Genomic DNA, 12849 nt, shown 5'->3' with positions numbered 1-12849 from the left:
CCCTTTCCCTTGCTCGTGACTGGAGCACATGCACACCCACCCATCCAGTTCATAAAACAAGGGGAATAGGAGGTGTGTGTGTGGGGGAGAGAGGGGGTGGGGGGGTCCCGAACATCCATGACAAATTTCCCTTCCTGCTGGATCCCATTCATTTCATCCACTGTGTTAAAGACCTTTAGGCAGTGGTGGAATGTGGAACTTCCATTGCAAGCTACTTCCATTGTATGCAACGTTATACTTTTACTAAACTACACCAAAGATAAACATATTTATACTCTCCAATTCATTACATGTATCTGACCTCTTAAAATAGCTTTTAGATTAAAAAAATATCATCCCCTCCCCGTCCAGTTACAACCATGGATCTACACATTTTCTGAGCTTTCCTGACAGGAAGGATGAAGTGTTCCATTTAAAATAAATCTCCTTCTTAAGTAAAAAAATACATTTTGAAGCCCCCTTGGATTAGCTTGAAAATGCATCGTCAGAAAGCTGTAAACAGGGCTGTTTTTTTCTCTGAGCTTAAGAAAAGTTTACTTTTTTCGAGATACTTGGTTTTAACAGGACGGTGGCACTGCAAACATAATGATAATCTCACAGAATGTGATCCTACTCAACAATATATAAAGGAGTTAAAATTAGCACAACCTTAAACAACTACAATGTAAAACATAGACATCAAGGCAGCAGTAATCATAATTCAAAGACATCATAAGTAAATATCTGATAGGGAATCTTTTCTGCATATTATGTTTGATTACTTAGGATATTTGCTGATCAAACATTACCTAGATAAGGTTTAAAATGCAGGGCTTTTACTTGTAGTGTCTCGTATTCCTACTAGTATTTACTCAAGTAAAGTATCTGAATACTAACAGTGAATAGATCATTACAGGATGCATTATACACTAACTTCCAAGTTTACATAATGCATGACTCTGTACAGGAGCTGTAATGTGTTGCTTATGTGCAGACTGTGTGCAAAACATTCATTTTTCATTTCATGGACCTTTCAAACCACTTAAATACCTCCTGACAGCCATTCAAAAGCTCAGCAGATAATCCTAATGCCATCAGAAATTCCCATAAAGCCACCACAGGAGTACAGCAGTGTCACCGAGGAAGTTAACAAAACACCAGCCTCTGCAGGAATATTAAAGACTCTGTCAGGATTCTTTCTCCTCTGGTCGCCGGTCTTTAATCCACACGATAATACTTCGAGTCTCTTAAAGCTTCTGACCCCATAATGTCAATACAATATTATCTGTTGGGGTCAAATGTCTGCCGTTAATTTGATGTAGAAAAAGTTATCTTTTATTTCTTTCAGACCTTAGTGAACCACAGCTGAGCAGAGGTGCCTTTGGAGCAGCTCACTATAAGAGTATGTAATTATTATTTAATGATGACTCCAATGAAACTAAACTGCGCAGAGTTCTTCAGGCCTTGTCCAAGTCCTGTTAACCCACACATTCATCCATCCTCCCCAGCAGTCCTTGGAGCATAAATGAAGATCATGTAGAGCAAAGCAAAAGTGAGCTGCTTTCAGCACTGTTTTATTTTACAAAGAGGGTTTTTGAAAATTGGAAACCTATGTACCAAGTACACTTAAAATGGAAATAAAAAGTCAAGGTGACACAAGAGGAGTGAACTTGACTGATCTAGCCCTCACACACAGTTAGAGTTTCGGATGCAGCTGTGTGATTAATTCATAACTTGTCGGATGCAGCAACAGCTTCAAGGTCCAATCGAACCTCTTGTGGAGCCACAGAGGAACCAGCATGCACATTCAAGCCAATATAATCAGTCAGCTCTGCTTTCAAACACCATGTGCTGTAAAATCAATAGTCTGCTGTTATCTCCTCTTGGAAATCCATTACAACGATAATAATGCTGACTCGAGACTCATTCCTAACTGTGTCTTAAGAACTGTTGAACACCAGTCCATCAATCAAACAGCAGCTGTCAATAAGTAAAAACATTTCTTTCCCAATATGATTATGTTGTTATTCTTAATGATTTCCAAGCCACGGAGACCCGGAGATCAGGCTTTTGTGGAATAACAGGGAGTCGAGGGATCGTTGGGTGTTATTGTGGGCATCAGTTTCCTCCCAGATCCCTTACGGCCATCCACCTCTCTGACCTTAAAACACAATGTTGTGATTGAATGGTTGTAATTAAAATGTTCTCCTGGTTTCAGCCCCGCAGCGCCCTCAGTTTCAGAGGAACATAAACACGCTAAATCGTGTTGATAGCCTAACAAAGCTATGTCCAGGGAGTTACCAAATCTCACCATGGATGTAGAACAGATAATGTCAGTAACCAATGAAAACACTTGAATGTAACAATACACTGCACACATAAGCATCCAGGCAAACCATTCAGACTAAAAAAAGGCCTCGTGCAGTTTTGTATGATTGCCCCTGCTGTGTCCGAAACAAAGTTTCAATATATAATACTGCTGGCTCCTGAGAGACAACTGTGGACCCAAAGACCCGTCCTTGAAGTGCCAGCACTCCATCCGGCCCATCCTCAGGTCAGGAAACACATTACAGATCCACATTTTACTATCATAGGAAGGAAGTGGAGCGCACATTCAACAGCTTGCTCTCTGACTGAAGTCCATGCCCATGGGCCTGTGCATGGCACTGCACTCTGCCAAGCTGTTGTGAGTTGGCTGATAGAGAGGGTTTTTGTTTTGTTTTTGTTTTACGAGTAAGACAGCGGAACAGCGGCTATGCAAAGTTGTTCGACTAAAAGAAGGAGCAGTGCTTGCATGTAAATAATTGATCAACTTATTAGCTATTAAAGGTCCCCTATTATACTGTTTTTCATCAATATATTATAGGTCTCAGATATATACAAAACATGTCTCTGAAGTGTTTGGCTTGAAATACCAAACGGATCATGCATTGCAGCATCCCATAATCCCCTCTGTTTCAGCCCTGTTTCAAAAGTGCTGATTCTCTGTCTGTTACTTTAAGGCCCTGACACACCAAACTGACACCAAAGAACACGTCCTGACGGACCCGATGGTTGTGTCGCCTCACAAAAAGTCGCACTGGAACACACCGCAAAGACTTCAGCCGACGGCCAAGTAGCATGTACACACTGCGCATGCGTGAGTGGCAATAACTCTCCTTACCAGCAAGCGGCAGTAGGGTGTATTCTTAATTCAAATAGCGTGCGTTCCATTTTCACTCTCGTCCATCACAGACTGTTTCACATAACGACTTATAATCAAAAACATGTTTAGTGCGGTACTGGAAAATGAAAAATAATAGCCGTCTGTGTGTGCCTTCTTCACTTCCGTTTCGCTTCTCATGCACTGATTCGCTAAGCTGAACAGCCAATCAGAGTGATTTATTTTGCCGACAGCCTTTTGCCGACAGCCTCCCGATTCAACATGTTGAATCGGGAGGCTGTCGGCAAAAGGCTGAAAAGACACGATGGTGCTGGACACACCAATCTGAGTAGGGCAACAGGACGCTCATCGACGGCCAGACATCTATCGACGGCCGAAATCGGCCCGGTGTGTCCAGGCCTTTAGATGAAAATAAGGAGCCACTCCCCACGCCCCTCTGAGAGATATTTGGTTAAAAATAACACATTGGTGCTCTAGGAGGAGATTCAGGTGATAAGGTGGGGGGTGTTACCTTGGTTGGTTATTGGCTAATGGTTTTTAATGGTAAAAACATGATGACATCATAACGTGGCCTAAATCTGATCAGCTCATTTTCAGACAGGTTTTTATATAAATGGATCAGGACAAAAAGAGAAAGGGTCTTTTTTCCTGAAACTTTCAGAATCTCTTAACGCAAAGGGAACACATATTTATGTATAAAAGACATGAAAAAGTGGATTTTACCTTACCTTTAAGCTAAAGCAATGAGTGAAAAGCAGCTTGTCCACATAAATCCTTCTATGCTGAACTCCTGGAGGTCAAAGCAAATGGTACCTGAAGTTTGCCTCATTACCAGCCATGACTAGGACGCTGGTTTTATTTTCATCTGGTTTGTTTTTGTGTCCTCATTGCCCAATGTGGCCAAGGGTACATCTATTTTAGCAGGAACTACCACAGAAGCAGTTTTGAGTATTTTGCCATGTATTAATATGTCTTGGGACAGATTTTGTCACAACTATGCAAAGTGAAATCACAATTTTGGTAAACTTGAGATCAAAATGAAGGCCAAGTCCGAAGATGGATGTGATCTGAGCAAGGGGGCAAGATTTAGGGGGCTAGGAAATGAGGAAGAGGCCATTTATTGGTCTGGTTTGATGTCGCAACTAGTGTTCTGTGATCCCATAGCAAGATGGTCGCTTGTTTCATTCAACTGGAAATTTATTTTTGAACAGCTCTGGTAGTTTTTTTGCCACTTGAGAGCAGAATAACAACCCAACATTATCTGGCCGTTTGGTTGCTAAATGCTACACAATGTTCAACAGCTAGTAGTATGTTGTTTTGGGCTGGACAAATAAGGTGGACAGTGGGTCTAATACATTTTGTTGGGCTAGAGACAACTGCTTGCTGTTTGAAAATGTTCACAATGCATTAAAAAAGCAACCACAATGAGCTAAAGGGTTAAGAGGAACTAACGAGTTGGGCAATGATAATCTTTGCATGACCACTTCCACATTAAACTTTGCCATTTTCCCACTGTTTATAGGAAAATAATGGAAAGTACAACTTTACATTTGTATGCCTCTAATGAAGCTACATACCACAATTTAAAACAACACAAATACTATGATACATTTTATACAGTCACTTTTTTAATCCAAGAGGCACCATGAGAGGACATGTGGTCCAAAAAGAGCCACAGAACCACTCATGCTCACTTCAGATTTAATAAATCGTAATTGCTCTCTTCAGATTAGGAAACAAGTTAACTCTCTGCAGTTACAAGTCAGAGTGGCTGACCAGTGTATTGTAAGTGTGTTGTATACGCACCCACACGCCGCTGTGCAGGAAGAGTGTGGTCCCCCTCAGGTGCAGTTCATTGTGCCACTTTTCCAATTTGCAGAGGAGGCAGCAGCATCCTGCTTCAGCGGCCCCCCGAGGCCCGTGGAGCGGCCCAGAGGCATCCCCACTGTCACTCTGTTTTTGTGACCTTTCACCTGGCAGGAGGAAACAGGACATCAGTGCTTTTGTGTGTTTGTGAAGATAACCGAGAGCCCGCCTCTTCTTTCTCCAGAAGTGTCAGGGATGACTTGTGTATTCATAGTCAAGCTTTCTGCTTTGATGATGCTTAATAACATCCTCGATTATTTCAAGTGAGGTCATGTAAGAGTGTAGGTTCACAGCTGCAGAAGAGAATCAAAGACAACGTTTTGTGAAAAGAGTGATTTGGTTTATTGTTTGAATCGGCAGTTTTACAGTGATCATTTGGGTCATATGCAACTGACATGCAATGGCAACAATGTAAATATACTGCATACACTGAATCCTGTGAAGAACTATATCTCCTTACTCTATAAAAAAACAAGAGTGCATTATATTACACTTACATTTAGGCACGTATAATGTATATACATGATTGTATAGATAATGACAAATCAACAGCTGCTAGAAGTCATATACAGAACTCGTGAAGGTGCTATGAAGTTACATTTGGATGTTAAACTTCATCAGAAAGAACATCTGTTTCTCATTTCAGACTGAAGTCCAAACATGAACCATTTAATCAGTAACATCTCAAACTAAAGTGCACACATCTTTTATGCTGATAAAACTCAATGGTGATTAAAACAATAACCTTTTACAAGCGACTGAGGACAGTCTGACTTAATGAAAAATAAATATAAGGAGTATCATTGAAAGGTGAACGGTCTTCATCTTTTTTAAGAGATTTGGATGAGAAGTGAAGAACCGCATGCATCCGGCTTCACTATTCAAAATTGTTGAATAAAGTGTTAGTTTAATGTTTCTGTTGATGGCTACAGCACATAGAATTAGCTTCTTCAGAACAATTTCAATTACAATGAAGGAATATAGCATTGTTCATAACATATCAAGGCTTTAAAGGCTTATTGCAGGTAGAAAGTAGATATATCTGATCAATAGAGCAATCTGAAATGGCTGATACAGACCCATAATGCTAAAAAGGCAGTGCTAACAGTTATTGGTCAATAAGTGAATAGAAGGCTGTGCATACTGAAAAGCTTTGTATCGATTGCCCCCATGCTAGCCAGACAGAGCGACAGGAGGGTAGTGGAGGAGTTTGATAGGCGGAGGTTTCTGTCGGCCGTCACTGATGCACGGACTGAAGAAGGGGAACGCCTTGCCCCTCGGCCCGTTGGTGAACGAGTACAGCAGGCTCATATCATCGGCGTTGTAGAAGGAGACCCTCCTCTCCTCGCAGTCTAAGTAGACCCCGAGCCTCTGAGGGGCGGAGACGAGCTGCAGCCTGGTCCAGGGCTGCGTGCCGGCCGAGTATTCGCCGGCATTACGCAGCCGCAGCGTCCAGTAGCCGCTCTCGGGGCTCAGCTTGATGCGAGTGTGCCTGTCGACGGCCTCCGAGGCCACGCCCAGGTCCCACTTGGGCTTGGAGCCCACTTCTACCTCCCAGTAGTGTCGGCCTGACTGGAAGCCCTGTGCAGCCAGGATGTTGACGCACTGCAGGAAGCGCTTGTTGTGGTCGTTGTGTGGGATCATGATGTCACATTCAATAACCGCCGTTTTGTCCCTGGAGACCTGAATGCTCGGGTGCGCTGTGTCGACATCAAACGTTAATGGGGAAGGACCTGTGGGGTGAAAGAATTAATGACATTTAGATTTAACAGTGCGTTCGTCATATTTTTCAATAAATGAAATATCATTAGTGGAACAATGGTGTTATTACTGTGCGTCTTCAGCATCTTTTTATCATTTCAGTAATCATTCAGTAATTACTCCCATTGTTGAGGCAAGTCTTTTAGTATCTAATGAAGCACATCGGAGAGGAAATTACCTGGCTTCAGAGACTTGAACATCTTTCTCCATGTGATGTACTGTAATGGGGCCATGTATTTGTTGCTGAAAGCGTTTATTTCAAACTCCAGGGCGTTATTCACCTGCACACATGGCCTGTAGGAAAAAAGCAAATGAGGGTCATATATTTTGAGCACAAATAAAAACATGTGAAAGATACAAAAACGACAACAAAAAATCAATTATTCATCAAACTGAAATATTTCACACTTACTTTATCTGTGGGAGCTAGAGCAAAAAGGAAAAATCACATGACACACTATTATTAAAAGTGCAGATGTGATTGACACATTCACAGTTGAATGACTATTTTAAGGCATGAAAATGTACTTCAAACCTGGATTCTCTTTTAGACTTTGTGTCCTAGCCAAAGCTTACCTGAGTCAGGACGATGTTCTCAGTGTCAGCGCTCGCCTGATGCAGCACTCTCATATTCTCCTCCAGCTGTCTTACTGCCAGCTCCATGGCCTCCATGTGGCGCTGCACTCTCTCCACCTCCTCCCCCTGCTCCCTCCTGAGCTGCTCCAGCATGCAGACCTCCTCATCCTGCAGGATCTGATGGAGAGCTGCAAACTCCCCTTTGACCCGAGCCTGCAGATCTGCTCCCACTCTCTACAACAGGGACAAATGAGCGATGTTACAGATGGAGAACATAATGTCACATCTCTTGTTCTACCACAGCTATGTTGGCTTGTCCCATTAAAGCTCTTAATTGCTTCCCCAAAAGTACACATCTCTAGAGAGAGACAAACAAGGGGTAATGAAGCAACACTTTGCATCAAAGATCTACGTGTCAAACAAATGAAGACTGGGGGGGGAAGGATTTCCTGTTCATCATCTCAGCACAGCATGCCGTCTAAATGCAAGCTCTTATCTTCCATCTGTCTCACGCGCATTAGATGTGTTTAAGTTTCTGTCGCCTGTGAACAGTTTGTCACATGGTGTAATGAAGTTTGGTCTAGGCCTTAAAGAAACATGGACACAAAGAGCTGTTGGACAGGTTCTTCTGTTACGGCTCATTTCAGACCATATGTGTGGTTTACATAACAAGATGATAACTAAGAGGAATCGATAACGCCTCTATTGAGTCTCCCCTTCTGGTGCAGACGTGAGGAGGTTCTGCTGGAGTTGTAGCTTCCATCCAGCATTTGATAAATCACAATTAAAAAAAAAGGATTATCAGGGACAGAAAGGGAGGAGGTTGATCCAGAAATTAGCAGCAAAGTTGTCGGTAAATGTGCAGCGCAGACAGAGTCTCTGCTGCAGCTACATTCAATTATTGTCTGAAACCATGAGTTTTTATTTATATATAAATATATGTATATATATCCTGAGACCCAGCCTATTGACCAATGCCCTCTGTAGTGGATATTTTATTAACATGCATCTCCTTTTACTCTTTTGAGCTACTCTATCAATCCCTGCTGCACTGTGCAGAGGACATCCTGGGCTTTCCAGTGATATGTCATTGGCATGCTGCTAAAATTGCATGCTGGGAAGTTACTCATTATTTTCAGCCAAAATGGCCAAATGTCAAATCTATTGTTATTTTTACTATGAAAATCATATATGTTCTTGTTTATTAACATGTTAGGAACGATATCATTAGTTCTGAAAGCAGTTAAATAATTTGCATTTTGGAAATAACAGCTGTTTTCTAAATGTAAACGATAGTGGACATCAGGACCATCTTCGTGGACTTAATGACTCAACATTGTTTCAGGAGACAGAACTGAAGCAGAGAGGTAAGGGAGATTCAGATGTGGCGCGCTCAAGATGATGAGAAAGATGAGGATTTCACACCTGGGATAGAAGAAGGTGAAGAAGAAGAGGGAAAATATGAAGGAGGCTCAGATGAGCACACAGATAGACACATATATAAAGTGTATATGTATGTATGTATATATATATAGTAAAGATAAAGAAGAAACTATTGAAATATGTGCAGTGACACATAAAATACTGTTTCAATAAACTATTTGAATATGAATTGACCTTTTTCCCAAGCGATCACACCATTTTAAAGAGCAGTCATTTATGTATACAATTTGTAACGATTTACAATATGGATTAAGGTGTTGTTGTATAGTCAATCGCAATAGCAACAGAAAAAGACAATTAAATAGTAAATCGGATTCATTTGTATGACATTAATTGTCAACTTAAAGTCATTTACTGTGGCATCCCCAGTCTTGTCGGATGTTTAATCATCTTAAAGCTAAATAACAAGGTCTTGTTTTGATGCACTGAGTCTCTCTGCTGAAGCAAATAATTACCATGTGAGAAAAAGACTGCACAGCAAATATTTCTTTAACAAAGTCGACACACAACGAAGTCAGAGGTTAGAGAGGCATTTATGCACCGAGGCGCAAGCCCCATTATGTTTTGACAAATCAAAGCAGAAGTTGTCACTTACCACCATCTGCAAACAGCACTAAATATGCACAGCGGCATATTGCAAACAGCCATTAGGGAGTTTCATGTACATTCTTATCTGCTAAGTGCTGCCACCACTCGAGGTGAGCAGAGGAGTGTACCTTTATGGTGTCCATTTTGTCTTTGTCTCTGCGAATACTGTTGATGAAGTCCTCCTTCCTCAGGCGCTGGCTCTCCAACATCTCTTTCACTTGTTTCTGTACAACAACATGTCAATTAAGTCAGAAGCAAAAGAGAGAGACTGATCAGAGCATCATGGAACCCATATTCAACAGAGAATGTACTTTGTGTTGTTGTTGCACTTAACCGTCACTTTTTTAAAAGATGTAGAACTAGTATTTTTCCCACGTAGTTTACATATATGGATGAGCAAAAATACATTTCAATTGAATGCAGTCTACTGGAACGACAGCCCACACTAAGGCCTAGATAAGAGAACATTTCGACAGACATCCAGCAGACTTTATCCAGCCAAGAAATAGTCTGACAAAAAGGGCTTTTAAATATGCCATGTGTTGTTTTTGTATGGATTAACCAAACAAGATATAAAGTGTTACTGAGTGAGCTTTATTGAACTGTTGGTAGGTATTTTGTATTGCGGTAATACAGAGCCAGGCTAGCTGTTTGACAATGTTTTCAACCTTAATACTAAGTTAGGCTAACCAGCTGCTGGCTCTCTATAAACTGAAGTGATATTGGTCGTCTTATCTTTCAAAATCTTAAAGTATTTATTTTGAAAGAACCATAAAGTTGAATAAACACATTCCGACACAATATGAACAATAATTACATATAAAAAAGGAATCACAAAGGTATGATTTATTATAGCATTTTTTTACGAGTGTTTTTTATTATTCTGGCAGAGTATATTGTTTCCCCTGCTGTGGTTAAGTCGTATATCCTGTCATACACAACCTAATATAAAAGGGAGTGGAGTGAAGTTTGCCCTGAGCTATTCAAGTGAGATGTGTTCAGGGTGGAACTACAGTGAAATAAACACGGATGTACACTGAAGAGAAAACATTTGTATTCAAAGGTTAGAGAGAACTCCTTTTTAATCAACTGGTTTACTTTGGAGCATAAGGTTATTTGTATAAGATTGCCAAATACTTATAACAAAGACGACTAGGAGCAAAAGGCATGGAAGGCAGCCAGCAGGAGGTCTGAACTCACCTCGAGGTTTTTGATGTAAGTGTCCGAGGTGGTGACCCGGACCTTCTCCACCATGGCCGCCACCAGGTAGTTAGTTTGAAACTGCTTGGAGCTGAACTCCTTGCGGCACTGTGGGCAGGTCACAGGCCCCTGAGCCCCCCTCCAGTACCTGGAGATGCAGGGTTTGCAGAAGTGGTGCATACAGGCCAACATGACGGGCTCCCGGAACAGGTCGCAGCAGATGGCGCACGTCAGGTCCTCTCTCAGGCTGCCTTTACAGGACGGAGCCGCAGCAGCCATGACCAACGGTGCTCTGCTTTGTGTGTCAGTCCACACAGAGAAAGTGAAAGCAAAAATCTAGAGGAAGAGAGAGACACAACAAGAGAAAAACTGTAGCTTTTCAAGGCCAGATTGCAGAAACACATTCGTTTATTTCCCTAAAAATAAAATAAAAAGTCCACATTCAGCATGATTTCCAAGAGTTAACAAAAGAGAAGAGGCACAAAGTGTACAAAGATAACATGAGACCAGTGGTGGAAAAAGTACTCAGATCATTTACTTCAGTAAAAGTACTAATACCACAGTCTAAACATGTTTAATGTTACTTTAGTAAGAGTACAGAAGTATTATCAGCTGAATGTACTCAAGTATCAAAAGTACTTATTGTGCAGAATGCCGCTTATAAATGTGTTGTATTATTAGAGAATATTATACTATTCTGAATAATCATTAGAAAATGTATATACATGTATGTTGTAATTTCCAAATATGAAGCACATTTTGGAAAGTAGCCTACTGAGTAAATAAGTAGTAAAATATATAACATATAAACACAATGTTATGTTAAAGTAACTACAAGTGTCTAATAAATACATGAAATGTAGTGAAGTACAAGTACAAAGTATCATTAAATGGAAATACTCAAGTAAGGTAAAGGTATCCCAAAAGTATACTTAAGTACATTACTTGAGGAAATGTACTCATTCCACAACTGCATGAGACAAATAACATGAAATAAGGTTAATGTTAGGAAATACAATAAAAAACATAAAATAAAGATGAACAAGGACTATTGTGTGGATGGAACGCAGCATAACATGTTGTTTGTTTGGCTCAGTCTCAACTTTGATCCAACTGAGTTGGGTGTGCTCCTTCCCTGTGAAGTCCGTCACTGATAACACATCGATGCAAATAAAGCTGCACATGTTCCTGAGGTTATGCTATGCACCCGCTTCAATAAAAACGACAGGCAGTTCAATGTAGGAGTGGAAATGGTCTGATATAGGGTCTCTTTAAGCTAGCTGGTGATTTGTATTGTTTCGTTTTACACGGTTTGAAGCCTGCTAGTGTTTAGCTACGTATAGCAGCCAGCAAAAGTACTTTTCAAGCGACACAAAGGAATGCAAATGTAATGCTTTGGCATGGTGACTTTAATAAACTTTAGTTAAACCTCTCGTGAACTTACGTGGTCTGTTGTTTAGAGATTTGTGTAGCCAGGTATACTTCAAAGTTCCTCGTCTGCTCGCAGATCCCACGGCTTGGCTGCTGTTTGGGAACAAGACGTACAAGACAACTGCGCATGTGCGAGATACACGCCCACCTTTGATTGGTCCTCTGGTTTCACAGCAAACAGCAGGTCGTGAATACTGGAATGAAGGCAGTCAGTTATTAATTTTCCCTCTAAGACTCCTCACGTTTCTGTGGCACTTATCACAACTAAACACATGCCTTCTCTCGAAAATAATCAAAGCTGGAAGGAGTACTCTGTAAACTGATTGTTGTTTTTAAGTCTTTGTTTTTAAGTCTTTGTTTTTGAAGTCTTGTATTACTGTGTGATCTTCTTTGTTGCTTGTTTTTAATTATGCTCTGTAAGGTGTCCTTGAGAGCTTTGAAAGGCGCCCATAAATAAAATGCATTATTATTATTATTATTATTACTCAGATTTGTTACCAGTGAAAAGTTGGAGAAGAAGCTCAAGGGCACATCGGCAGTGCCCAGGACGTGAACTGGCACCTCTCCAGCTACCAGTCCAGTGTAAAAATACTTTGTTACAAGTAAAAGTCCTGCATACAAAATCTCACTTGAGTAGGAGTAAAAAAGTATTGGCATCAAATTATACTTAAAGGTGGGGTAGGTACGTTTGAGAAACCGGCTCGAGATACACTTTTTGTTATATTCCATGGAATGCTCTTAACATCCCGATAGCAATGAATATCTTAAGTGCTTTGACAAAAAATCCATAAAAAAATGTCATCTGTGGAAGCCGTAATACTGTAAAAAGCACGACCAATCAT

General features: G+C 40.8%; 1 protein-coding gene across 1 annotated transcript; it reads right to left on the bottom strand.

The window, feature by feature from the left end:
- Positions 1–5326: 5326 nt before the first annotated feature.
- Positions 5327–12131, bottom strand: trim105 (tripartite motif containing 105). The gene is made up of 7 exons (XM_034121328.1): positions 12021–12131; positions 10577–10912; positions 9505–9600; positions 7346–7579; positions 7182–7195; positions 6948–7063; positions 5327–6741 (listed from the first exon to the last, which is right to left on the bottom strand). Exons 2-7 carry the CDS (start codon positions 10853–10855, stop codon positions 6182–6184), a joined length of 1299 nt encoding a protein of 432 aa, XP_033977219.1. The 5' UTR covers positions 10856–10912; positions 12021–12131; the 3' UTR covers positions 5327–6181.
- Between the last annotated feature and the right edge of the window lie 718 nt (positions 12132–12849).

Source organism: Trematomus bernacchii, unplaced genomic scaffold (assembly GCF_902827165.1).
Source record: "Trematomus bernacchii unplaced genomic scaffold, fTreBer1.1, whole genome shotgun sequence".
NCBI lineage: Eukaryota > Metazoa > Chordata > Actinopteri > Perciformes > Nototheniidae > Trematomus > Trematomus bernacchii.
This window is presented reverse-complemented; position numbering and strand designations above follow the sequence as displayed.